Source organism: Dermochelys coriacea, chromosome 3, assembly GCF_009764565.3.
Source record: "Dermochelys coriacea isolate rDerCor1 chromosome 3, rDerCor1.pri.v4, whole genome shotgun sequence".
Classification (NCBI taxonomy): Eukaryota; Metazoa; Chordata; order Testudines; family Dermochelyidae; genus Dermochelys; species Dermochelys coriacea.
In genome coordinates, this window is record NC_050070.1 from 116623845 (window position 1) to 116651562 (window position 27718).

At 42.3% G+C, this 27718-nt stretch overlaps 2 protein-coding genes across 3 annotated transcripts in view; one reads left to right on the forward strand and one right to left on the reverse strand.

Moving 5' to 3' along the window:
• The window catches only part of ESR1 (estrogen receptor 1), a 180815-nt gene extending 171101 nt beyond the window's left edge, over positions 1 to 9714 (forward strand). For both annotated transcript variants that reach the window (XM_043511211.1, XM_043511212.1), the window contains 2 exons: positions 3943 to 4126; positions 5293 to 9714. In XM_043511211.1, coding sequence (XP_043367146.1) covers positions 3943 to 4126; positions 5293 to 5524 — 416 coding nt within the window. In that variant the 3' untranslated portion in view covers positions 5525 to 9714. The remainder of the gene's footprint in view (positions 1 to 3942; positions 4127 to 5292) is intronic.
• A 15936-nt stretch (positions 9715 to 25650) lies between these two features.
• SYNE1 (spectrin repeat containing nuclear envelope protein 1) overlaps positions 25651 to 27718 on the reverse strand; it is a 507598-nt gene continuing 505530 nt past the window's right edge. Inside the window, 1 exon segment of the mRNA XM_043511213.1 lies at positions 25651 to 26756. Coding sequence (XP_043367148.1) covers positions 26516 to 26756 — 241 coding nt within the window. The 3' untranslated portion in view covers positions 25651 to 26515.

Below are 27718 nucleotides of genomic sequence, written 5' to 3' on the forward strand. Positions count from 1 at the left end.
ATCCAAGCCCCCCTGCTCCCTGTCCCCTGACTGCCCCAACCCCTATCCACACTCCCAACCCCAACAGGCTCCCCGGGACTCCCATGCTTATCCAACCACCCCTGTTCTCCGTCCCCTACCATGCCGTTCAGAGCATCAGGACGGGCGGCCGTAAGTAGTACACCATAAGTAGCACATTCCTATGGGGAGCAATTTAATACACTACACCTGGCCGCGCTCAGCCTGCTGACAGTCTGGAGTTCTTAAAATATATTCTCTCACCCCTTATCAAAAATTACACTACAATTAGCTTAAAAACTTAAACTTAAAACCTTTGTATATTACAGAAATTGTTAAAAAATGTATAATGTTAATAAATACATAGGTTTGATGAAACAAAGTAGTTGTACTTATGTGCCAGTGCTTAATTTGTGTTTTCGATGATTTACCTTCTAAAAAAATCTCACATGTCTTGCACCCCCAGAAAGGGCATCTCACACCCCCAGGAAAAGAACCACTACACTAAACTGATAAGATCTGCATTTTAATTTAATTTTAAATGAAGCTTCTTAACATCTTAAAAACCTTATTTACTTTACATACAACAAAAGTTTAGTTATAGATAGATACCTTCTAAAAACATTAAAATATATTACTGGCACACAAAACCTTAAATTAGAGTGAATAAATGAAGACTCGGCACATCACCTCTGAAAGGTTGCCGACCCCTGCACTATATTGATACCATTTGTGAATTTCTCCCAAGATACCATGGCGACAGCTTGTCTCTTATAACTAGGACAGTGCTGCAATTTCACCAGCTCAATAACAAAACAGAATCTATCCCTCCAGGGCTGCAGAAAACGAAACAAACCTTTCAGCTGCAAAACAAAGCTGTATTTTTGAAAAGTACATTCAGTTCAGCAGTGCAGTGCTTCAAGGGCTCTTCCTTACCATTGTGGTCAAGGAGAACAAGCATCAGAAACAGAAAGGCAGCAACGTAATATCGGAGTTCTTGCTGTTGGATTGGATCTGATAAAAGGATCAGTGGTATGTGGAAAGTGATCATCCTTTATCTCTGGAAACCAATGTGGTGATATTTCTGTCAAAGCAGAAAATTAATTTAATTGGTTTACCTGTAGAGACTGACAGAACTGTTTTTCCATTGCATGCATCTGATGAAGTGAGCTGTAGCTCACAAAGCTTATGCTCAGATAAATTTGTTAGTCTCTAAGGTGACACAAGTCCTCCTTTTCTTTTTGACAGAATTGAGTTTGTCAAAAAACTTAGTTTTATGAATACTTCAGGGAGAGTACTACACAGCCTTAAAACCACATGGTGGATGGCTTCATGGGACATCCTAACCAGCTGCTGTTCTTTGCCATTGACATAATGTTTTTTAAACATCCTTTCCCACTAAGTCATTCTTATATGCCAGTGGTTTTCAACTTTTTTCATTTGCAGACCCCTAAAAAGTTTCAAATGGAGGTGCTGACCCGTTTGGAAATCTTCAATAGTCCTGTGGACCACAGGTTGAAAACCACTGATCTAGGTCATCTTGTCTTGTGACAAATGAAACATGCAGGGTGGGATGTTGCATCGCCAGTAGTGGACTTCAGATTCCAAGGCTGAACAGACACTTTAAACTCCACTTGTGTGGTTCTAGAAAGGGTGAAGTGGGCGTTCTCCTCAACAATAGCATCCAGAAAGTCTGTCATTACCATTTGCCAGCAGTCTATATGGTAACATATTGTGTAGTCCTCTCCACAAATCCATTCGAAGCACAGCTTTGCTTTATTGGCACAGAATATGAGCCCTACCCCTTGCAGTGGTGTGGTTTTCCCTGTCTCTCTCCTTCCATGATGTTCAGGATACTGGATTGTTATACAGAATTGGAAGAAAACAGCTTTGAAGATAATTACTTTAAGGCAGCCAGTTCTCGTCTTGCTGAGCGAACTTTTCTGAAGGCAGCAGCCCTTCTCTTTCGTGATGGACAGCTGATATTCCTGTTTCTGAAATGCCTGCTCAGTGAGGCAAGGTAACAGTAATCATCTGGGGCAGTGAGATAACAAATAGCTGTCTTTCATTCAACATTTAAGTAGTGAGGGTTGCCAATTGCCAAATCTTTGGGGATTTCTTGGGGATTTGTTTTGATATTTTTAAACAAAGCTCTTCGATGGCTCCTGTGCTAAAGAAGTGTGAGACCTGGGAGCTCCGGGCAGGACTACTTCCTTTTGAGAGGGTTTTAGAAGTATGAAACTGGGAGGAATTCCTAAAGTATTCATAACACATGGCAGGATCCCCTGGCCAAGCCGAGCTGTGCTGGTGCTGCTATGAGACTATGAAAACATTTCCCACTAATGGATTAAGCCCAGTGAGTCAGAACTAAGAAATTAGTCCCTCTAAAATATTGCTAAACCATAAAACCTATTAGTAGCATGGGTGTGTGGAGGGTTGAAAATCATTTGGCTGAGAAAGGTCTAAGGGCCTTGTTCTCTTCAATGCAGTTACTCCAGTCTGAAAAATGATATAGGACAAGCAATCACTGCTTCATATTTCTAAAACAACTTTATAGCAATAGTCCAGTGCAGGCAAATCAATAAAAGGAAGAGCTGTGACTGCTGCCTTCCACAGGCCACACTGTAATAGCTGTTTGTTCTCTGTCAGTAGGATAGATTCTGATCTCACTTACTGTGGTGTAAATGCCAATGAAATCAACAGAATTACACTTATGATCATTATTATTAATACGATTATTTCTAATGGTGTCCAAAGGAGCTGTAAGTGTCTCTCAATACAGATAGAAAACAGGATCCTTGCACCAAACAGCTAACAAATGTGAGGGACTAGGAGGTGACAGACACTAGAGGTGGGGACAGGAGTAACTTCAAACCGATTACACAATTACTCAGTGAGGTCTAATACACAGCATGACGGAGCAAGGAAAGTGGGAGATTTATTATAACTATCGTAAATTGATCTCTTACCTGGGTTTAAATCTGGAGTAACTGAACTCATAATCTGGCCCTTTATCTCCAGTTCCACTTGACTGTTTCTCCAGATGCTGTCATGACTACTATACTGGTTGCTGGTTAATTTCAGATTGGACCAGTGCTATCAGTCTGCATTGAGAGAAATAGTAAACTGCAAGTGCTAGATTTTATTGTGGATTGTTTATGAAGGTCTGTGGCTTGGAATTTATAAAGAATGGAATTTAGTCTTTCACAAATCCCATCCATCTTGTTTGAAGAATATAATAACTGACCTAATAGCATCACCTTCCTTGGGGAAAAAAAAAGATTCTTTGAAATAGCCAGAGACCCTAAGACATGGAGGAAGTGGGGTAAAGGCTGCAGTGTACTTTTCCCTTTCAGTCACTTTGATTATCCCACATTATGTTTATCTGTGAGAAACATTTTTCCTCATGCAGAAACACTTTTTCTACCTTGTTTTATTGTAGATACAGCATAAAGGACTCCAACCAAAGTGCCAATCAGTTTGCTTTCACGATATCTTCTTTGGGTAGGTGGGTGGAGTTGGGTTTGTACATGAAAGCCACCACCGTTTAATAATAATCTCTGGGAGCTGAAGCAGCAGGAGCTGAGGAGGCTTAACAAGAAAACTGATTATTTGTCACTCGTATTTGTAGTTTGGGTTGTTTAATATTTTCTGAGTATACCCATTGTTTTGTTTTTCATCTAGCCCAATGTGTGTCCACTCCTGATTCTCACCATTGTCATTTTGGAGAGACCTCCGTTCTTTCCTTAGCCATGTTCTCTTTAGGTTGTCTCTAACCTCCTGTTGACCTTCCTACTGCCAGAAGAGAACTAAGTTCATAGTGCGTTTGGCTCTCTTGCCTCTTCTGGCCTCTTAAGATCCCTGTCTATGAGACTGTAGCTGTAAAAGTCTAATCTCTCTTTGTGTTGTTCTCCCCCCACCCCACCCCACCCCACCCCACCCCAGGTGTGTATACGTTTCTTTCCAGCACCTTGAAATCTTTGGAAGAGAAGGAGCATATTCATCGTGTTCTGGACAAAATCACAGATACACTGATTCATTTAATGGCCAAGTCAGGTCTCTCTCCGGATCAGCAACACAGACGACTGGCTCAGCTCCTCCTCATACTCTCACACATCAGGCACATGAGGTGAGAGAGTGCACATACAATGCCAGAAGGCTGCACAAGGCAACTGTGCAAAGTTCAGCATGCAAGGAAGGTTTTGCTCTGTTGATACAGCCAAATGCTGATAAACTCGTGTTGAATAGTAACTTACTCCACAAGTGGTCTTTTCCTTCAGTGAGACTACTTGTGAGGCAACATGCTAGTCAGTGTGAGTGAGGCTATCACAGTGTGGCCCATAATTCTGAAATACAAACAGCCCTTCTGTTTAATATCATGTGGGAGGGGAAACTGTCCCTAACGCTATTTGTTTCTTGTGCTCTTTAAGGTTCCTCTGCTTTTGGTGTCACTATACTGCAAAGGGGTCTGATGGTGGAGACAGGACCTGATTGTTGTTGTTATAAGCACAATGTCTTACTCTGTTTATAACATACCAAGTAAATTGCAGCTGTATATAACACCACAGTTCTGCAACCCCTACTCACATTGATAGGGACAGGCATTCTCAAAGTAGGGAATTCAGACTCTATCTCCATGATTTTTAATAATAATTAACAGTTATTAAATATTAACAGTGTTTGAAGAATTTAATTTGCTCTTAGTCTAAGCAAAAGGTCTATACAACCCTGATCAATTCAATTATTCAGTTCTTGATGTGAAACTGGACTCCTATACCTTATAGCTGGAGTGTTAGAAATCTGACAGTTCTAAACAGGTACAGTTTATTTTTAAGGTGGCAAAGCACACTGGTTGGTTGGTGAATGGAGTTAGGGTTCCTTGATCCCACTACGTAAGTGGCATTTAAAATAGTGGCAAGCGTCACTAAAGTTACAAGGTGGTGTAAGGGTTAATAACACTCCCTAATTTTTTTTCATCCCAGAACTGATCTAGACATTCAGGCAAAAGCCAGAGTGGTGGTTTGTTTTTGTTTTTGTTTGTTCTTTTGACATTTGTAAACTTTGTTATTTTTCTTGTTATGGTAAGTTTGGCAATCCAATGATTTGGTAGTCATGGGCTGGATACACGATTAGCATTAAAAGCCAACACTTTGGGGGGAAACTGTGATATCTTAGGTATAATTGTGTGGTAACTGTTGCCAGATGGTAGCTTTTTAATGGCAATCACTATAAATATTATGGAGTGTCATCTCATTATGGCATGTCCTCTGACTTTGTTTTCATTGAAATCCACAGCAATAAAGGGATGGAGCACCTATACAACATGAAGTGCAAAAATGTAGTCCCCCTTTATGATTTATTGCTGGAAATGCTAGATGCTCACCGATTGCATGCCCCAGCAGCCAAAAATGCTGCCCAGATGGAAGAAGAGAATCGGAGCCAGTTGACAACTGCATCAACTTCATCACATTCCTTGCAGTCCTTTTATGTAAACAGGGAAGATGAGAATTTGCAAAATACAGTATGAGCGTTCCCATGTTAAAAAAGCCTACAAGGTTCTGAGAATCCCAACAGCATACTACCTAGTTCATGCATCACTTTAGCTAAATTGCCACATGTGTAAACACTCCAATAGGCACCAGTGATTTCCAGTCTGAGTGTTCATTAATCATTTGCTAAAATCCTTAATGGAAGAGGTTTTGTTATTACGGATGGCCTGCAAGGATGGGAGGCCAACTTAATTTGAAATTTGCAATGGCTCTTATTTACCCCATGCATTAATTAGAGTGAGGATTCCTGTAGCCTTTATCAGCCCAAGATTTTGGGCTTTGTTGACCCTTTGCTGAGAATCATTTGAGCCTGGGCCCGAGTTGAATTTAAATAATTGATGTTTCCACTGAAAAGTTCAGTGGCTCCAGGATGAGCCACAAGGAAGCCCCACTAAAGACTGCCTAGTTACATAGCTCAGGTCTTGGTAGATTCCATCCTGTCATATTCGTATGGTGACAAACTGCACCTTTCTGAAAGTAATATTGTTTTAAGATTTCCCTTACTGGCTGACATCAGCAGATGTTTTTCCCCCTTCATGAATGCATTGAATTTATATCCAGTTGCAGTTATCTCACCCAGTGGCCATACTGGATTGAATGCACTTAATCTTCTCTGATCTCAGTTCTGGGGTGTGTAGTACTTTGATGGGAAGCCAGCTGGGAAACATGTGTGCCTTTCTATGGATGTATGCCGTTGCCTTTAATATTAAGTGTTGTCAGACTCTATTCAACTCACCCATACATTTATTTTGAGGAAGCTCTATGGCTTGTGTTATACAGGAGGTCAGACTAGATGATCACAATGGTCCCTTTGGACCTTGGAATCATGAATGCATGTAATTCCCACTGACACTAATAGGAGTTTAAACCACTTATGAAGGGCATCTAATAAAGAGGAAGATAAACTGTAATCTTCCCTTTACTGGGTACTATTAAAAATTAGGCATTTGCCACTCTCTCTAGTTCAGTTGATCGCCGTATCTCACATTCTAATGAAAGAGAATACTGCAAACATTGCAATAAATTACCATTTCTAACAGTCCTCACTGCAACAAAAGTAGAACTCTTTGTATGCTGATAAACAACTTGCAGTAGGGAAGAACAGACATAGAGAGGGACAGTACAAGTTTACGCTGTAAGCCAAAGGCCTAATATACCCTCAGGCTTGTGCATCTTGACTTCAGAGGGAGTTAGTGGGGAGGAGGGGAGGATGTATATATCAGAACACAGACTTTAGTTCTAAATCTACAGGTAATTACTAGCTGCATGTTATATTTTTTCAGAATCCCTCGGAAGCTGGTGAGCTCTCAACTTGTGAAGCGCTTTCATCTCCTCTTAATTTAACAGCCCTCTTGCTAATGCATATCACTAGTTTCATTTCCAGTAGCCTCATTTTTTGTGTGAATATGATAAATCACTTGTCTTTGTGCTTATGCAGAGAAAGCATTGGTATTTCTTTGCAATTCATTACCCAAAGGCCGTTGGGGGCTCCTAAGTGCCTTGTTCAAAATGTACACATTTTTATTTTCATTTTGTAGCAATTTTTTCATGTGTTGAGAAAATCTTGGTGTACTGTATATTATTGACACAAATAAGCAGAGGTGAAGATCCGAGTGGGCCACTGGAAACCTTGTACCTAAGTTTAAAAAACAAATGTCAACCCAATTGTAGCCCAGAGTTGCCAGTCAAATATAGTGTGTTAACAACTTCCATGTTCTTTATGATAAACTAGACAGAGCTCCTCTAAACTTCACATTATTTAAATTAATGGCTTCTTCCTTGGTTCTCCCAACAAATAAGTACACTGGGTCAAACTTAATCCTTGGATGAATTTAAATAAATGGATGTGGGCCATGGTTGGCAACTAGAAACAGAGGGCCAGATTCTGATACTTTACCCATGGTGAGTAGCACCATCAGCTACAAATTGTCCCACTGAAGTCAATGAGCCTGCATGTGGGATAAAGTGCTACCCAACATAAGGAAGGGTATCAAAACATGGCCGAGACTATTAAAAATGATTTGACAAATAGGGGGTGCACACCAGCAACTTGGGATTCTTTGTTAGCCTTGGCCTTTACAACAAGACCTCATTTAGTTCAAATGTACATTGTAACAAAAACAGTGGGAGCCCAAGATTGAAAAATAATGATTTCCCACAATACATACGTTTATCTTGGAGGTAATGTCTGTGATCAACATCATTAACTTGTTCAAAACTTATTTTTTCTTAAAAAAGCACCTTAAATAATGTTATATATAAAAGATGCATTGCTCACATATCAGACCATTGAATGTAACCATTCAGTAAACCCAGCTGACAAAATCTATAATACATAAAACAAAATATGTTTTCATATGCTTTTGAGGTACCATATCTCATATGTAGTTATCTGTGCCTGAGGCTAACTGATTGTTAGCTTATATGATGATTATATTTCATATATATTTTTATATTTGCAGTAGAGAAGCCAGCACTAACTGAGATACCGAATGCTGGATATGAAAAAGAAAAATAATAATCCTGTAGAGACTATGTTTGAGAAGGAAAAAATATTCAGGGAAGCTAATTATGCTTTTACCAAACAATAATAGAGCAGATGAACTTGCTTTGCATAGCAAACCTGTTGCCATTCAAATAACAATCACTTTAAGAAGTTCAGGGCACGTGTGAAGGTAGTAATATGAACTTGCTCAGCTGATGATGTCTGGATTTCCAACAGAGTATAAAAGCTACTTCTTGTTTTTAATGGACTTGATCTTGCAGACTTTCATAGGAGTTTTACCTGAGACAAAGACAACAGGAGTTGTCCTGAAGTAAAAATCAAACAAACAAAAAAAGCAGGAGCAATTTCTTGGTGTTTGTGGTGACTTTACTGTTACGTTGTCAGTGACATTTCCTGATTTTTTTCCTTCTTGTACATTTAAGAGATTGGTAGATTAGAAAACTTGTCACTATAGAAAAAAGAAGGAACATCGTAAGTTTCTACTGATAATGCAAGATCAGTGTGTTTGCAGTGGAAGCAGTAGGTCTCAAACTGGAGTCATGATCCATTTCAATAATTGATTATTTTAATTCTTAAAGATCTGGGCCAAAAATGAAGACAAACATCTGGGAATTTGAACTGTTTCCACCAAAAATCCTGCCCCACTGAAGTCAATCTAACCATAGACTTAAATGGGAACAAGATATATCCCTGTTCTTGTACATATATCCTGCTTTTAAAATTAGGATGCATCCCAATTTAAAACTAGCAGGATTGTGTGGATGCAAACACTAAGATAGTGACAGCAGAATTAGTGTGATCAATTATTCAACATTACGTCAGCTATTTTGAAAGCTATTTACAAATATATTACAGCTTTACAAAACTGAATATTTTTGTATTTACGAAGTTAAGGCCAGGTCTTAATGCATAGCATGCTTAGTCAGTACCCAAAAATATACCACAATTTCAGATTGCCTTCAGTGATTTAAATTTTGGGTACCAAAAATTCATATTTCATTACAAACCTTTTTTTTCTACTTGCATTCTTTTTTATGTTTTAATTCAAATGTAGATATCTTTTTATGCCCTAAAGGTTGTTTTCTAAGTGATTGTTGCCTTTGTGAGGGCACTTCAAATTTTGCACTGTCTGAAAGAGATTTTTTTTTAAAAAACTCATTTTTTGCATTCAAATGTGCCTAAACTTTTAAAGAAATATATGCTGCCATATTGCAATCCCCTCTTCAATGAGTATGCTCTGTATCCCAGTGCACCTCCAATAAGTAATATGTTTTCATTAGATAGTGACCATCTGAGAATGAAAAGAAAGAAGTTGCTAGTCACAAAGACTTGCATTAAAAAGCCACTTTTGCTCCCTTAGTGTGTGTGTATATATATAAAAAAAGCTTTTTTTGTGCACTACCTATCTTTTCATTGTAGAGCCCTTTCTTTAGTACAAGGCTCAAGTGCCATAATGTATTTGTTGGATTATTCTGCTGATGCGTATACTGTTTTTGACGTCTTCTTGTTTTGTTAAAGTTTTGCTATGTAACATGAAACACACATGTAAACCTCTTTTGCACCTTGAAACAAATGTTACAAAAGACTTTAAAAAAAATCCAGCAGCATACTTGACCTGTCCAAGATTTTCTCAACCTATTTGATGTCAAAATAAAGAATTAACAAAACAAGATCTGTTGGATAGTTTTTAAATTATGTGGCTATGGGCTGCACCATCTTTGAGCACTTGTAGGCTGAAGAGAAACCCTTATGGCTGTTATTAGATGCTGCTGAATCAGTCCTTCATGTCATAGGGTTTAGGCAACTTCCCTGTACTGCCACTCGCTTAGCACTCTGCAGCACTCTCCCTTTTTCCAGGGTCAGAGGCATGACTAGACTAATCAAATAAATGACTAACAGCCTGTAAAACACAATCTAGCATCTAGTGCAGACAGAGATAGTGATGGGTTCATCACAACCAGCATATACATTTTTTAAAGATCACTGTCTGTTGGCACTTGTTAAGAAATGTTCAAAACACATTTATTTCCACAATCTAGCCAAGTCTAGATTCTTCTACTTCATGGGAGTATTCGTGCCTAAGTGGACTCTCAGGATGCCTTTTTACCGAAAGGTCTGCCCTTACCAAGTATTACTAAGTGCATCCTAGCGAAGACAAGCTCATTCGTAGTTTTCACTTCCTTTTAGCAGGTCAAGGTAAAGACTGCAGAGGAGCCTAGAGTGAAAACTCAGGTGTTATCTTGTGTTTGCTAATACTGGGTAAGAACACATCTTTTTCCTAGTGAAGACTTTACCCTTTGCAAAAAACATACAGGTATAGCCTCAAAATAATTGTGGGTCTCTGAGCACAATCAAGGCAGCAAAATGTATATTAGATTAGATTCTGTGCTGTGATATTTTTGAAAATCTATTTGCAGTGCTACTTCTGGAAGGGACTATCGGCTCCTCTGATTGTGAGCCTGTACATTCAGTAAGGATGGGATTCACAAAGGTGTTTAGGTTCCTAACTCCCATTGATTTAAATTAATTTTAGATTGAAATCAACAGAAATTAGGTGCCTTTGTGAATCCCACTCTATGGGTCTATATTTTTCCCTGCTGCGCAATGCTTCATTTTGGCTTCTAAGCAATGTAATTTTTCATTGTACGTAGACCAGCATAGGAACCCAATACGTGTATTATCCCTGGAATATTATCAATAATTTGGTCACAATCTGTAGCATGTTTTCTACATATGAGTAAAGATCATTCTGCAGCTTGCCCAACATTATTGCATATGAGCTATTTGTTTTAAAAGGAAGCTTTGGATCTTTGAGGGCCAGCATTGGGCTTTTCTAGCAGAAATCAGCAGTGGTCCCTCCCCCACATCACCCCAAACAAACATACATTTTACTGGTATTGCATTTAGAGATCAAATTCCAGGTTGTGAATAACATCATACCCAGATCATTTAAAGTACTTTATATCAGCAGATCTCAAAATGATTTAGAAAGAAGATCAGCATCCTTATCCCTATTTTACAGGTGGGGAAACTGAGGCACATAGGGGGACATAACTTGCCCAAAGTTGTGCAGCAGGCCTGTGGCAGAGCTGGGAATAGAATTCAGGTTTCTTGAGTTCTAGTCCAGTGCTCTATTCACTACGCAACACTGCCTCAGTCATTCCCCACACACAGTCATCCTCACACATGCGCCTTGGGATGCGTGAAGGATTTGCCAGGGATTTAGGTTGATTGCACATCTGTATGTGGTCAAACTCATAAGCCAACGGACATATTACTTCAGTTCATCTCACATCAGAGGATTGGCTCACAATCTAGCTGCACTCACTGGCAGCATCTAATTTTATCTATCCATTTGATCAATCTGACCCTATATTTGTAAATCACAAATGGGATGTAATTTGATCCCTGAAAATGAGTTTGATTGCTAATTTGGTTTACACACTTCCAGGGCCAGTCCAAGAAATTTTCCCCATCAATCTCTGTGAGCCAGCCGTGGTGCAGCCCCCGGCCTTAGCTCCTCATCCACCCAAGTCCATACCAAGCTCAGTCCCTACATTCCAACCCACCCCATTCTGATGCAGTGTCACTTTTCTCACTCACTGGGATGTTGCAAACAGGATAACGCTGGGGGCAGGGAGCCCTGGTGCAGGGGCTGTGCCCACAGCAGAACTAAAGAGGAGCAGTGCGGACCCACCCCACTCAGATGCTTACTCAGGTTTAGCCCTGTGCCCCCTCCATTGTGACGGGTGCCAAAGTTGAGTGAGCAGTGTTGCAACTATCTTCCACCCCATTTCTTTCACTCCATCATGGCACCACTCTCTCAGTTTTGGACCCATGGCCTTTTCATCATGATGGAGAGGTCACAGAGATATATCTGAGCAGTGTCCCCTCCCCCTGTGTTTGGGGTCACAGTGCCACTCACTCAAGTTTGGTCACATGGCCCCTCCCTCATGGTGGCCAGGCCGTGAGACCAAACCTGAGCTGGCAGTGGGGCAACCGGTGCTCCTGCTCCTGGCTGCTGGCACTGGACACAGCATGCTTAGGGCGGCAAGTGCTACTGCATACTTCACTGCTACAGCACAGTCAGGGATGTGAACAGAACGGTCTGTGGCTCAGTGTCAAGCCCGTCATGGTGCCCGTCTCAAATCGTTATTTGAAATGTCACTGCATGTGGCTGAACGCACAGTTAGCGGGTAGTGGGGCGGGCATCCCCTTGCAGAACGCTGAGTTGACCAAAATCGGCTGAAGAGCAGGCACTGCACAGTTAAGATTGCCTTTGGGGCACTGCTGACAGAGGGCAGCGTTACATCAATCCCATCACGCCTGGCCCCCCTTAACACCTTTACTCTGCCAACCCACAGTTGCTGAAATGAACAAGCCTGTCACCACCACCTTTTACAACCCATTCACAGCATTCAAGCTAATACTATTAAAGGACAGCAACAAAGGCTGCCCACCCCACCCGTTCACTACCATCTACCCTCTTTGACCTCACACTTGCCTTTGGCACTGTAAGCTTCAGGCGGTTCCAGCTCCTGGCCATGCAGCCAACTCCCCTACATGTGCAGTGATACCAAGCCTCTCTAACTGTCCAGCAGCATCCTGATTTACACAGGTAATGATTAATTCAGGTTTAAATCTAGGAAGCTGGGGTCCAACAAACACAGCAAATAGCACCATGGCCGCAGGGGACGTTCTTCTCCACTGCCCATGGTACATATGCAGAGCAGGTCTGGTGGGAGGCAAGCGGTGCTCTTGGAGTTGTGCAGGCTGCATGGTGTGATCTCACTGCTCCATGTGGGCCCCGCTTGACTACATTAACATGCATTAGGTAGCTACAGCATGCCAGTAGAGTCCTCGTGGGACTGAAAAGTGCAATACACAGCTTGTGGCTTGGGTACTGAATCCAGCACCCCTAACCCCACTGATGGTCCTTGCAGTTTGACTCCTGTCAGACCCTCAAGGTGCAGTGTGTGGTGGGCAGGGGAAGAAGCCGAAGGGCCAGGAGGAGACAGTGGTGGTGGAGGAGGTGCGAGGGAACGTGATAAGGGGACCAGAGAAGGAGGGTTGTTCCTACAAAGAGGCTCAGAACTGGCCAAGGTAATTAAGGGGCCTGCACAGCATAGGAGATCAGCTTGCCTAGGGCTGTCCCTTCCTTTTCTCCTTGTTTGAGGGTGCAAGTCAGAGGTGCAGGACCAGCACCCCCACAGCTACAGACAGGGGGAGGAGAGGAGTGGGGCGTGGTTCTGGTTTCTGGGGTTAAGGGGGGGGTAAGATAGAAGTCCCATTTTCTGCCCGGGGATGGGGATAGAGACAAGTAAGAGAGATCCCAACAACTGCCCTTCTTCCTCCCTAATTTTTTTCGTAAACATCCCTAAGAGTTTCAAAGCAAGGCTGGTATTCTGCACGTGTACAGAACCATGTTGCAACCTTTTACAGCTCCCTTACACTCAGCGCACAGAATACCAGCTCAACCTCCGCTGTCATTTAATGTGTGAATCCTCACATAGTCCACCTCGCGGCTGACAATAGCCTGGGTACTAACCCCCCCCCCCCATCCCGGCCGCCTTGCTAATTCTTTAACCGACACAATGCTACTCTGTAATGATGTGTACCAGAGCCTGAGCGTTCACATGCAGCTCTTCCCGTCATTCAACACATCAGAGGGCGCAAAACATGGAGCACCTCCTAACATAATCAGCACTGTCACACACGTCTTGGCTCCTGCCCAACAGCTGTTCCCAGCCCTGAGAAACAGTGAGGTATCAGTGCTTGTACTGTTTCTAATATAAATTTTCTGGTCAGCCAGGAACTCTCTAATGTTTTGTTTATTAATAACTTTCCTGTTGTCACTGTAGCAATTATGCAGATGCTCAGCCAAAACAGAGAAAACTGCCACAGCGCCTAGACACTACGCTCTGATGTGACCTAGTGCCGCTCTCAGACAGCTCATGGGCAGAAATCACGTGGGGTGTAGCACAATGTCTAGCAGCTCACACCCTAAGTCACCAGCTACACACTGCTGAGTGGGCAAAACAGATGTCAATGAAGGCCACCTCTCCCCACTCAGATCAGCCTGGAGGCAGCAATCCCCATGTCATGGTGTACCCTGAGCACTCCTGCAAACATCTGCAACCTCGTGATCCAGGAATTGCCCAGAATCCACACAATGGCCATTCTGGCAGTGCACATATTGCTTTTCCCTCAGCAGTCAAGGTACCACCAGTCAGAGCCATCCCTTGGGTAGGGCCAATCGAGGCGACTGCTCAGGGCACCGCGCTTTGAGGGGGCACCACAGGCTGGTGCGATCAGTCCATGAAGAGACAAATCCATCACTTCTTCCCCAAGCCCCGTACCCCTTGCTATGGATTGCCTGCCACCAGTTTCAAACCTCTGCATCAGCAGTGTTTGGAAATGCCACATTAATCTGCCCCAAAATCAAGAAGTAGCCACTCCAATCCCTCTTCCATGGGCTAGTAAAATACAGCTTTTCTCAACCAACCACTGCATGGCTTGTCTTCCATCCACCCTCATTTCCTCCCCCTCTCTAGCTGCAACTATACTCTCTGTTCCCTCCCAACCCTCCCACACAAGTCCACAGGCTCTGACTCCTCCCCATCCAATATGAGACACATTTTGGTTAGGCCACTGGCTGACTATTCTGCTGTGTTCCCAATAAGCCTTCCCATAAACCAAAAACACATTATAGTAAAACAGACAAAACTTGTTGCCAACTTTCTAATTGCACTAAAACCGAACAACCTTGACCCCGCCCCCCCAGTTGCTCACTCACGTTCACTGGGCTGGGGCTTGGAGGGGGTGACGGCTCCAGCTGGGGGTGCGGCCAGAAATAAGGGGTCCAGGGTGCAGGATGGCGGGTCCATCCACACTGCACATCTATGCAAGCAAAGAAGTTAGCATGTGCAGTAAAAAAGTGCAAGGTCATGCATTTAAGGATTAATAACAAGATGTTTTGTTATAAGCTGGGGAGTCATCAGTTGGAAGTAATGGAGGAGGAGAAGGACCTTGGAGTATTGGTTGACCACAGGATGACTATGAGCCGCCAGTGTGATATGGCCGTGAAAAAAGCTAATGCGGTCTTGGGATGCATCAGGTGAGATATTTCCAGTAGAGATAAGGAGGTGTTAGTACGGTTATACAAGGCACTGGTGAGATGTCATCTGGAATACTGTGTACAGTTTTGGTTTCCCACCTTTAAGAAGGATGAATTCAAACTGGAACAGGTACAGAGAAGGGCTACTAGGATGATCTGAGGCAAGGAAAACCTGTCTTATGAAAGGAGACTCAAAGAGCTTGGTTTGTTTAGCCTAACCAAAAGAAGGCTGAGTAAAGATATATTTCATTAGAGGGATAAATACCAGGGAGGGAGAGGAATTATTTAAGCTCAATACCAATGTGGACACAAGAACAAATGGATATCAAATGGCCATCAGGAAGTTTAGACTTGAAATTAGATGAAGGTTTCTAACCATCAGAGGAGTGAAGTTCTGGAACAGCCTTCCAAGGGAAGCAGTGGGAGGGCAAAAGGCATATCTGGCTTCAAGACTAAGCTTGATAAGTTTATGGAGGGGATGGGATAGCCTAATTTTGGCAATTAATTGATCTTTAAATATGCCCAATGGCCTATGATGGGATCTGAGTTACTACAGAGAATTCTTTCCTGGGTATCTGGCTGGTGAGTCTTGCCCACATGCTCAGGGTTTAGCTGATCACTATGTTTGGGGTCGGGAAGGAATTTTCCTCTAGGGCAGATTGGCAGAGGCCCTGGGGTTTTGTTTTTTTTTTGCCTTCCTCTGCAGCGTGGGACACGGGTCACTTGCTGGAGCATTCTCTGCTCCTTGAAGTCTTTAAACCACTATTTGAGGACTTCAATAGCTCAGACATAGGTCGGGGTTTATTGCAGGAGTGGGGGGGTGAGATTCCGTGGCCTGAGTTGTGCAGGAAGTCAGACTAGACAATCATAATGATCCCTTCTGGCCGTAAAGTCTATGAGTCTATTAGGTCTCCCAAAGATTTATTGGATGCCATGTACCACCGCGGGGAACATGCCCACTTTGACTGGCACCACATCAATAGTTTGATCTCTAGCTCTGCACAACCCCCCCTTCCCCCGCAGCCAAACACCCCCCCCCCCAAAAAAACCCCAACATTTTGAAAAATGGCTATTTATTTTGAACTTTTATCTCTGCAGGCCCTAGCTCAAATGACCACAATTTTGGGTCATTCAACCTACCTTGCACCCGCCTAAAACACACCAAATTTCAAAGGAAGTCAATGAAGCATGTTGATTTGAGAGGACCATTAAACAGAACTTTAATGTGACACAGTCTTAACTACCGTGGTGCTACTGAGCCACTGCAATACAGTTGAACAGCAGGCTAGGGAGACTGCCACATTATGTCATTCAGGTGTCCCATGGCCAGTTCTGAAATAGGGCTAGAACCACTCAGCTTCATTTTCCCGTCCTATTGCCCAGGCAGGCTCCCAAACAGTGACACAAACTTTACCGCAAATAGCTGTAGTGTTTTGATCAGTGAAATAAATGTCAGTTTTGGCTTGCCAGAACCTCTGAAAAATCAGGCCCTGTAGATTTCACAAACTTAAAAGCAGCCACTAAGGGGTTTCTCCTTCAGAAGTACGCCAAAGTATCAGTGAGTATTGGCTGTGCTCATGGGATCTTGCAAAACCTTATGTGTTTGTCCTAGCCACTGGCCAACCTTTTAAGTGACGGAACAGACACTTCAGTGTAATGCAAAAGTACATAGCTCTTCAGAGCACGGACTATCTCTTTGTTATATGTTTGCACTGCGCCTAGAACAATGGGCCCTCCTTGTAGACACTGCCACATTATAAATAATAACAATAATTAATACAGCCTAATGGAAATGACCACACCAGGGTTTCAATGGCATATTTACAGGTTTCAGAGTAGCAGCCATATTACTCGGTATTCGCAAAAAGAAAAGGAGTACTTGTGGCTCAAATAAATTTGTTAGTCTCTGAGGTGCCACAAATACTCCTTTTCTAATGGTATATTTGGTCATGGATACAATTTCTGCAATAAACACTCTCTCTTTTCTACCTGGAGCCTGCCCCTTTTGGGAAGTTGAAACTAGTTCCCACTGCCTGGTCTTTCCAGACTGATTAAGCCTAGATATTATTTCAGTATGTAGGATCTCCAAGCATTGGAGCTGTCCCAACTCCATCAAGACTGGCTTTTGCGTTTAGATAACAGTACTCCAGATAAGGCCATTCCAATGCTGTATTGAAGCTATTTCCCATCCTTTCTAAAAACAATACCAAGAATCATATTTGGAGCCTCAAAATGCAAAGGGAGTTTTGCCCGACTGAGGACCTGCATCGGCATTGATCAGCCTATTTTCTGTTCCTAAGCCATTTTCCTCACAGTACCCTGGAAATCCTGAAGCCACCAGTGTTTCTGAAAAAGATGTATTAGCAAAATAATGTATTTCCTCCACAAAATAATTTAAATTTAATCTGCCATTGTTCTGCTCAATCTTGCACCATGGTGAAATCCATCTGCTATTTCTCAGGGCCTTCACTGGTTTTAAGACAAACAGGTTTGTCTATTTACTCTTGCACATAAAATAGTATATTAAATAATTCAGAACCCTAGGATCTCCCACTATTCATTTCCCTCTGCTCTTTGGAGCAGCCATGTAATATAATTCAGATCCCTATCTCTTAACTAGTTTTTAATCCATGACAGGCCTTTGCCCCAGTCCCTGTGATTATTTATTTCCCTTTATTGCTTCTCAGCAACTTTATTTAAAGCTTTTTTGGCAAACCAAGTAGATTGTATTTGTCTGGTCACTGCTGTCTACTCCTTTATCATCAAGTATATTCAAATAATTCTAACATTATTAAGAGAGTCAGAGCTCTCCCTTTTGAGGCACGCTACCACAAGGTCTATATTTTCTATTACAATTAAAAACAATCAGTTTTATATTGCACCTTCCATGCAGCCACCTCTGGGTTTGAGGTCAACAACCAGCTGGTGTACATACTACTAGGGGCAATAATGGGATAGTCTTTCAAAATTGGCCTATGACAACCATGGAAACTCATGAATTGGAGGGGTGGGGGAGGGGAACTTCATATTCAGGGGTTTGCATAGAAGACCCCTCAGAATTACACAGAAGTCAGATTTTTTTTTACCTTAAAATCGTGAAGTCTACAGCCACTCGGAGGATTTGAACCTTGTTTGTACCAAATCCATAGGTCCAACCTCAGCTAGGCCATCTCTTGCTCCCTCTTGTCTTTCTTCCATTGACCAGTTCCCTGAGAGTCAGGTGAAAAAAAACCCAACAATTTGGATTTCACAATATCTCCATTCACCCTGCTTCCTGCCTCACTTCTAAGCACCGTATTACTGACTTTCCATCTCACAGCAAGGGTCTGAGGGTTGAAGTGTTTATTTCACACCCATGGTTCTGGCTTCATTATTTCCCACTTATTGTCAGAATCCTCCTACAAACAACAGCTAAATCTTGGGGAGTTTTGCTGTGGCGTCTCAAGTTACTGAGATACTTCAAGCTCCATTAACTCTTCTAACACCAATTTGTTCTGAGATAACTAGCAGCTGGAAATAGGAGTGGATTGTCAGACATCTAGAACTAACTTGTCCAGGTCTGGGGGACAGGGGAGAGGAAGACAGACATTTACTCTCTCATTGCTACAAGGAACCATTCCAATCCCTTCATCCTGATATGCCCTGTACTCATCAACAAGTTCAGGGTTTCTAACCAGTAGTGGGGACAGGCTTCGTAGGACTGGCAGGCTGGGCTTGTGTGTTGAGTGAGAACTGGCAGAATAGCTGAGAGCACACGTTTGGGCAGCTGTCAGGTAGTTAGTTTTGTTGGGAAATGAAGCAAAGCTCTTTGGGGGATGGGCGCAAGGCATGAGGCTGAGCAGTCCGGCTTACCGCTGTCAGTATTAAGTGCACACATGAGGGGTGAGTAGGAACAGTCATTTAACGTGACAACACGGCCAACCCCAAACGTTCAGAAGTTTGGAGTTGGCTGCCCACCCTGAGATTGGATCATGAGTTTTGGGCTGCCTTTCACTTTCCAACCCCCCTCGCCCACCCTATCTGGGTGAAATTAAGCTATGTCCACACTACAGCTTATGTTGATATAAGTTACGTCCCTCCGGGAATAAGCCACCTCCCTGAGTGGTGTAAGTGCCACCGATATGGACAGGGCTGCGTTGGTGGGAGAACTTCTCCTGCTGCCATAGCTACCACCCCTCATGGGGGCTGGAGTCATTAAGTTGACGGGAGAGCTCTCTCCCCTTGGCTTAGAGCATGTGCACTAGCAGCGCTGCAGCCATAAAGCTCTGTCGTGTAGCCTAGTATTGCCAACTTTCCCAAATGTATAAAAACGATATTGGCCTCATTCCAGGACCTCTGATTGGCTGCCTGATGGTGCAGAGCTTCTCCCTTCTCCCCCAAATTATAATTACACCTCCTAGCCCAGACATAATTATGGAGCTCCCCCCACAGACATTTGCTCATTCCTCCAGCCCAGCAATTAATTAGGCAACCCCACCCCTGCCCACCCCCTACCTAAGCAATTAATTACGCACACACCCCACCACAGCTCCACCTCTGCACCTACCAGAGCCCTAGGGGCTCCTCTTTGCCCTCTCCCCCTTCCCAGCGCTGGTGTTACAGGGGCAGGGAGGGGGAAGGAGCAGAGCACAGAATGACCCATTGTTCACAGGGAAGGAGGTGGTTCCTCCCTCCAGTCCTGTGAAAATGTCAGCTGCACCCTCTCCCCTCCCTGAAAACTCCTCTCAGCCTGTCGGGCTGGAAGAGCCCTGTTGTGCATCCGGCGGGAGGGGGGAAGGCAAGCTGGGAGTGGCTGCAGCAGAAGCTAAAGGTTTAGTCGCTGCAATGAGTTCGCAACACTACTTTAGCCCTCCCGCTCCCTTGGTGGGCTTGAGGTGGTGGGCCAGCAGGGTGCACCCAAGGGCTCTTACCCTGCAGACTGGGAAAGAAATTTGGCAACTTCCTGTTGTGGCTGAGATCCCGGGGGAAGACGTAACTTGTCCCTTCCCTCCCCTCCTGCCTCCAAATCAATCACAGGAGAGTTCTCCTTCCCCGCGTCCCTCCTACTCCCTCAGCCAGGGCCTAGGAAACGATGCACCACTGCGATGCCAGCAAGGGTCTGGTTTGTGGGCACTGTTAGTCCTATTATCCTGCCTGAATGGATTCCAGAGTATCATGGAAATGAAGCCAAGCACCAACGCCCGTAGGCACCAAAGCAACTTTTTTCCCCCCTGTCCCACACGGCGTTGTTGCTATAGCAACTTCCTGCCACACTCCGAGCTAAAACACAAAGAACAACAAGAAAAGCAAAAGACGATGGCAGGACTCAGGGGCAGTAGGAACCCTTCTGCGATAAGAGGGCTCTCTCTAAGCGTTTGAGTGCCAAGCGTGAGGGTGTTATAAGTGTAGCAGCATGGGGAAAGGGAGAGAGAAAGGACAGGAGGAGATGAGAGAAGGCAGAGTGGAGTGGGGCTGAACTATGAAGGGGAGACCAAGGAGGTTGAATATTATGTAGCAATGGAGATGGACCCAGTAGTAGGATTTAAGGAGCAGAGAAGGGGGTGGGAGAAGGAAGATAATTTTATTTGCAACAGTTGAGTGGATTGGAGGGGCGAGGTAGCAGGAGGCTAGAGCGGTTGAGGGGGCAATAATAGAGGGGAGAGGCAATGAAGACACGGGCCAGCAATTTGACCATAGGGACAGAAAGGGCAGATTTTTTTGGTAGCCTCTAAAGGCTTCAATCCTGTTTGTATCCCCATTGCACTAGGTAGCGTACGGACACATAGGGCTAAATTTACAAGGTACTTCTGCATTGCAAGGCACCCTGCTGCCCAGGGGAATACTTAGTCCTGAGTTAGGTGCCCAGGCTCCTCATACAACGCAGAGGGAGCAGGGCTAAGCATCCAGATTCTCAAAGGTAGTTAGGGACCTAACTCTCATTGATCTGGACCTTAGGCACCTGGCTGACAGGAGGTCTCTCCCTCTGCTCAGGATTCTCAGCCATGAATCATCTCCCAAAGAGTTCCATGCTTAAGCCAGGTCAGCCCTTTCTTAAGAAAAAAAAAAACAAACACACAAAAAAGAAAAAAGAAAAAAAACAGCAAGAGAAAGAGCTCCCACAGTAGGTGCTGGAACTCAGGGTGCTGGGGGTGCAGCCACACCCCCTGGTTTGAAGCGGTTTCCATCGCATACAGGGTTTACAGTTTGGTTCAATGGCTCTCAGCACCCCCACTATACAAATTGTGCCAGCCCCCACACCCATTATAACCCATAGCCCATTGGGGTTGCGGGAGACCCAGAGTCAAGTCAGCGCTCCAATACCTTTTTAATTGTTTGTACAAAGTAGAACAGCTTCACCAGAGAGATTGAGAGAGACTCCAACATGGAATACTCTCCAGTGGTTGGGGCTCTCACATGACTTCAAGTCCCTGCTTCAAATCAGCCAGAGTCATTATTTGAAAACAGACCTACTTCTGTTGAGTAATGAGTGCCCTAACTACTGGGCTATTGCATCAACACTCCTGTGGATCCAATAGGCATGCTCTGAGGTAGGCCCATTTGAGAATCTCACCAGGGTTTAGCCCTGAGATAGGATACCGAACTGCTCAGCATCATGAGGATCTAGGCAGCTTTGCACATGTCCACCAGCAGTGAATTCAGGCACCTCCAGGGTTAAGCAGCAAGGTTTTGAGGATCTCAGTGGTGCCCAACAGTTGGATTTAGATACCTAAAGTAGATCTAACCCATAAATAATGACAAATAATGGCATAAGTGGAGCAATAAAGGATCAAACTGAGGTTGACATCACTTGTTTTATTACAATTATTTTTAAAAACTATTCCTTTGCACTAGGGCAGTTGCTTAATTGCAATTAACTCACACAATTATCTAAAAAAAACAACTGCTATTGAAAATCAATCACACAATCACAGTTTTACTCGCACTGCTAAGCAATAGAATACCAAGTGAAATTTATTAAATATTTTTGGATATTTTTCTACATTTTCAAATATATTGATTTCTATTACAAAACAGAATACGAAGTGTACAGTTGCTCACTTCATATTATTTTGTTTACTAATATTTGCATTCTAAAAATGATAAACATAAATAGCATTTTTCAATTCACCTCATACTAGCACTGTTGTGCACTCTCTTTATTGTGAAAGTTCAACTTACAAATGTAGATTTTTTGTTGTTACATAACTGCACTCAAAAACAAAACAATGTAAAACTTTAGAGCCTACAACCTACAAGCCTACTTCTTATTCAGCCAATCACTAAGAAAAACAAGTTTGTTTACATTTATAGGACATAAGGCTGCCTGCTTATTATTTACAATGTCACCTGAAAATGAGAACAGGTATTCACACTTTTGTAGCCGGCATTGCAAGGTATATTCGTGCCAGATATGCTAAACATTCTTATACCCATTCATGCTTTGGCCATCATTCCAGAGGACATGCTTCAATGCTGACACTCGTTAAAAAATAATGCATTAATTAAATTTGTGACTGAACTCTCTGGGGGAGAATTGTATGTTCCCTGCTCTGTTTTACCCACATTCTGCCATATATTTCATGTTACAGCAGTCTTGGATGATGACCCAGAACATGTTTGTTTTAAGAACACTTTCACTGCAGATTTGACAAAATGCAAAGAAGGTAACAATGTGAGATTTCTAAAGATAGCTACGGCACTTGACTCAAGGTTTAAGAATTTGAAGCGTCTTCCAAAATCTGAGGGATGAGGTGTGGAGCATGCTTTCCGAAATCTTAAAAGAGCAACACTCCAATGCAGAAACTACAGAACCTGAACCACCAAAAAAAAAAAAAAAAAAGAAAAAGAAAAGAAAAATCAACCTTCTGCTGGTGCCATCTGACTCAGATGATGAAAATGAACATGCGTTGGTCTGCATTGCTTTGGATTGTTATTGAGGAGAATCTGTCATCAGCATGGAAGCATGTCCTCTGGAATGGTGGTTGAAGCATGAAAGGACATATGAATCTTTAGCACATTTGGCACATAAATATCTTGTGATGCCAGCTACAACAGTGCCATGTGAATGCCTGTTCTCACTTTCGGGTGAAATTGTAAACAAGAAGCAGGCAGAATTCTCTTCTGAGTAATTGGCTGAACAAGAAGTAGGACTGAGTAGACGTGTAGGCTCTAAAGTTTTACATTGTTTTATTTTTGAATGCAGGTATTTTTTTTTTAACATAATTCTACATTTGTAAATTCAATTTTCATGATAAAGAGATTCCACTACAGAACTTGCAATGGGGGAATTGAAAAATATAATTTCTTTTTTTACAGTGAAAATATTTGTATTAAAAATAAATATAAAGTAGCACTGTACACTTTGTATTCTGTGTTGTAATTGAAATCAATATATTTGAAAAGGTAGAAAACATCAAAACTATTCTATTATTAACAGCACAATTGTGATTAATTTTTTTTAATCGCTTGGCAGCCCTACTTTGTACCCTTCCTAATAGTTCCCCCTCCCACCTTCCCTCCCTCTCCATGATAACCAGGATTGGCTAGTTTCCATTTCACCCCTTCTTCCCTCCACATTTCTGATTTTCTCTGTAGTCGACGCCCTCCCACCCGCATAGCCCAGGGGTTGGGAGTTAAAGGCCAGAGGAACCTATCAAGAGATGCTCTAAACATAGTGAAAAGTCACTGCAAACCAAGAAGTCTTTCTGAAGATACTGACACTTCTCCCCTCCTTGGAGAATGTGAGTAGGGAGGGCACTCCTGGAAGACTTCACTGTCCCTGCTGGCTTCTCCTCTACTGCAGTGGAAGGCTCAGCTCCAGCAGATGATTTAATGGACGGAGGCTCCTGCACAGTCACCATACACCAGCCTTGCCCAAGTGGCCCCAGCATTCAGAGGTATTGTGGAGTAAGCAGTAAGAAAACTGAATGAGGAGGAGAGCCACAAATGAGAAGCTTGCAAACCTCAGGGACAGGGAGAATAGCAAAGCTGCAACTGGATGGGAAAGGCTGGTAGAAGGACAAATTCAATTTTGAATGGAGAGTTTGTGCTAGTGGTTGGAGATGCAGGAGGCAGATGTGACAGTGGGTGGAATGGGTAGAGAGGCAAGTTTCCGAGCTGGCAAAACAGAAATGATAGTGAAAATCATGGGAGTGGATAAGAGCCCACCTTGTTCTAAACATCTGTTCCACTTGACAATGTGGGAGGTGATCATCTATCTGCACCTGGCAGGCTAATTTAAAGCTTAATTTCTTACCTATTACCTCCTGTATAGGACTGTATAATCTTTTTCTCTCTCTAATTTTTAATTCATGTACATTAGAATGTACTGATTCCTAGGAAGTCACAGGTGAGGCTGTCTGTGTACTCTTCCTAGCACCCTCTTTGGTAAACTCCTTGAAGATAAAAACTTGAATGCTGTTTATTAATTTCAGGCTGTGTGCTTGCTTTCAGATAACATTTGCTCACTTCCTTGCCTGCGTTGCCATCTCGTGCTTCACAATCTCAGCTTTCCTTTTTTAAAAGCTCTCTAATCCGTATGGCTGTAAAGAAACCTTAATCCACAGTATCCAATTCAGTGACATCTGCCCAAGAATCTGGAACAATTGCTGTGAGATTTATGAACTGCCCCACATGTTAACTCAGATGCCTACTGGTGTTAATTTTTATGAACTCCTGACTGGCCTCAGTTCTAATCAGCTCAGTTCTAATCAGTCTCAATTCAAACCACTGCTACCCAGAAAGGCAATCCCAAGAAGCATCAACAATGCAAGTAATTTTGTTTTCTCCAGGCTCAGCAAAAACAGGACTTCTTTCCTTCTGCTTACACACTCCAGTCTATTTGCTCTTTAAATGAAAACATTTGTTCCTAAAATTAATGGGAAAATATACAGTATGCGTAATGTTTTTTTTTTAAAACAGAAAAACTTATTAAACCAGAGATAACTTTAGGTCAACACTCTGCAATTTCTCAAACTTGAAAAGAATTTTGTTTTGGTTAAGTTATGACTCATAAGCTATGTGAAGTGCCTGCCGCTGATCAGAGAGTGAGTTTGCTGTAATGTTTCTCGGAAATTTATGAGTTTTCATTTTGTTCTGTTTTTCTGCTGTTTATGCTTGTGTGTTGGGTATATTCCATGACAATACTTCAGCTATTGGTCAAGCATAAATATCAGTCTTAATGTCAGTCTATATCAAGCTGCTATGGAGAAGATTTAAATGTTTTCAACTCACAAAAAAAAACCCCAGTCTTCTTCAATGTTGACTGGTAATAATAATAACTGGAGTATGGGAAGCAGTATATACATATAAAACTAACACTTTGGGAAACATGGACTGCAAGAAAAATTAGAAAAATCTGGAGTTTCCAAATGTTAATTCATAATTAAACAGCTTTTTATATTTATCACTGATTCTATAACCATATACTTTCCCATATCTCATACTGTTCTGCAGCAATTTTGCAAGATCTTCCCATTCCCACAGATTCCTTCTACAATTCATTATTACAGCATTTCTTTTTATTTTATGTTTTTCTTTGATAATTGTAGCATATACACAGTCTTATAATTGTTTTTACCATACATTTCTCATTCTAAACTTACAGGTTTCTATAATTGTCATTAAAAAGCACGTAGACAAAATATTGTATGGTATCTATAATAAATGCAAATAAATCATTACCAACAAAACTTGGCTTAGCAAACTGTACATACATAAATAAGTTCCTTTTTATACTTGATATTCAATATTTTTTTTCTCATAAAACCTTCCATGATCTTATTTATTACATCCATTTTTTTAAACCTTAAAAAAGTGCCTTTCAGATTTACAGCCTGTGCATCCAAAGAAAAGGTTAAAACACCATGCCCAAAACAAAAAAGAAGGAAAAATAGTACACTGCCATACACGCTCTTTAAAAATGTATGTTACAAAGTCTTTCAAATGTCCTTAGCACTGGTTCCTTTGAATACTGTAAGATACTGATAGTATATTTAACAAAGATCAGCTAATAGCTCATTCAGAGAAAACGTTCTCTTGACAGTATAAAGTCCTTGGGCTATGCACAGCAAAGGGCAGTGACCCAGATATAAAGTGGCCAGAAGATTCAGAATGTTGGAGAGAAAGAAAATTTCCTCACTTATTTCATAGCCTTCTTAGTGCCAGGGATGTGAGTTTTGAAAGGATATTACTCACGTAATGCATTACACATTTTGGTACAGATACATTATTAATTTAGTGCCAGCAGAATGATATGGGAACATTGGCTACAATAGATAGATAAAGCTGCCACGTTGAGTGCATTAACATTTGAAACAGGCCTATTTCCTGACATGCTTCTCCAACTTTAATAGCCTTTCTACTGCTTCATAAAGGAGGAGGGCCATTAGTATATCTTAACATGGGGTGGAAGGACCGGGCAAAATTATTCGATAGGGTACAGCTGTAGTCCTCCTCAGTCATTGGTACAAGGCAGGCAAGACCAATCAAGAGCAGCAGAAGAAGCTGTAGTGGTAGAGCAGCTCTGAGGACTCTCAGGAAGAAGGACGGGTGCTGCTGAGCTGCCAGTGTCTCAGAATGGGAGGAATCTGAGCCACCTCTTATGGACCTGAGTAAAGAAATCAATACAGGATAAACAGAAGCCTTACCAAAATGGACACCGCTTTCTGGAACATAACAACTCTTCCTGGAGCATTCATTTTAATGTCAATACAAATCCTATACTTAACAAATGCCAGAGGTGTTTTATACTGAATATGCCATTACCCTGACACTGTCACTGTTTAGCACTGGTGGGATTGGAAAACAAAACATCTGATCAATCATAAAAAGAATAGCACAGGGGTAGCTCAAGTGCCATCATTCTTACTTAATTGCATAAAAGGTTTTCCATGTGAAAAAATGAATGGATTGTACTCTCTAGACAAGACAAAATATATTCTATCATGTCAGCTGCTGACTCAGTCAATATCTGCACACAGTCTAGAAGGGAAACCCCATTGCTTTAAGTGTCAACTGCATTTCCTTTTAGGAAGTATCATGATGAGTCATGCAACCAGAGGAATAATATGCCAGTGTTGGATTAGAGGGATCTCAGTCTCCACAGAGTACAGAATAGCTTCATTTTGCACTGAATCAGGAGTTAAAGTTACTGAACTTGAATGGACTTCTTACCCTTTCTGTGTAACTTATTTCCTTGTTGTCTATGAAAAATGTATTACTAGCATGGCAGTCACAGCCTATTCTCAATATCTGATGGGGAGGTAGGCCTTGAGGTCAACATTTCCTGACCTGTACACCTGAAGTTAAGCACCTAAATCCATAGCAATTTTTTAATCAATGGGAGATGTGGGAGCTCAGCGTCCCTGAAAAACAAAAACCAGGCTATCAATTTAGATGTCTAATTTTAGGTACCCACATTTGAGAATTCTGACTGAAATTTTTAGATTTTCCTGTAACACGGAAGTTCTTCTTTGTAGTACTGGATACAATTTGAATTCCATTTTGAAACAAACCCATAATTGCTGGAACTAGAGGTGCTCCCGCACCCCGTTACTTGAAGTGGTTTCC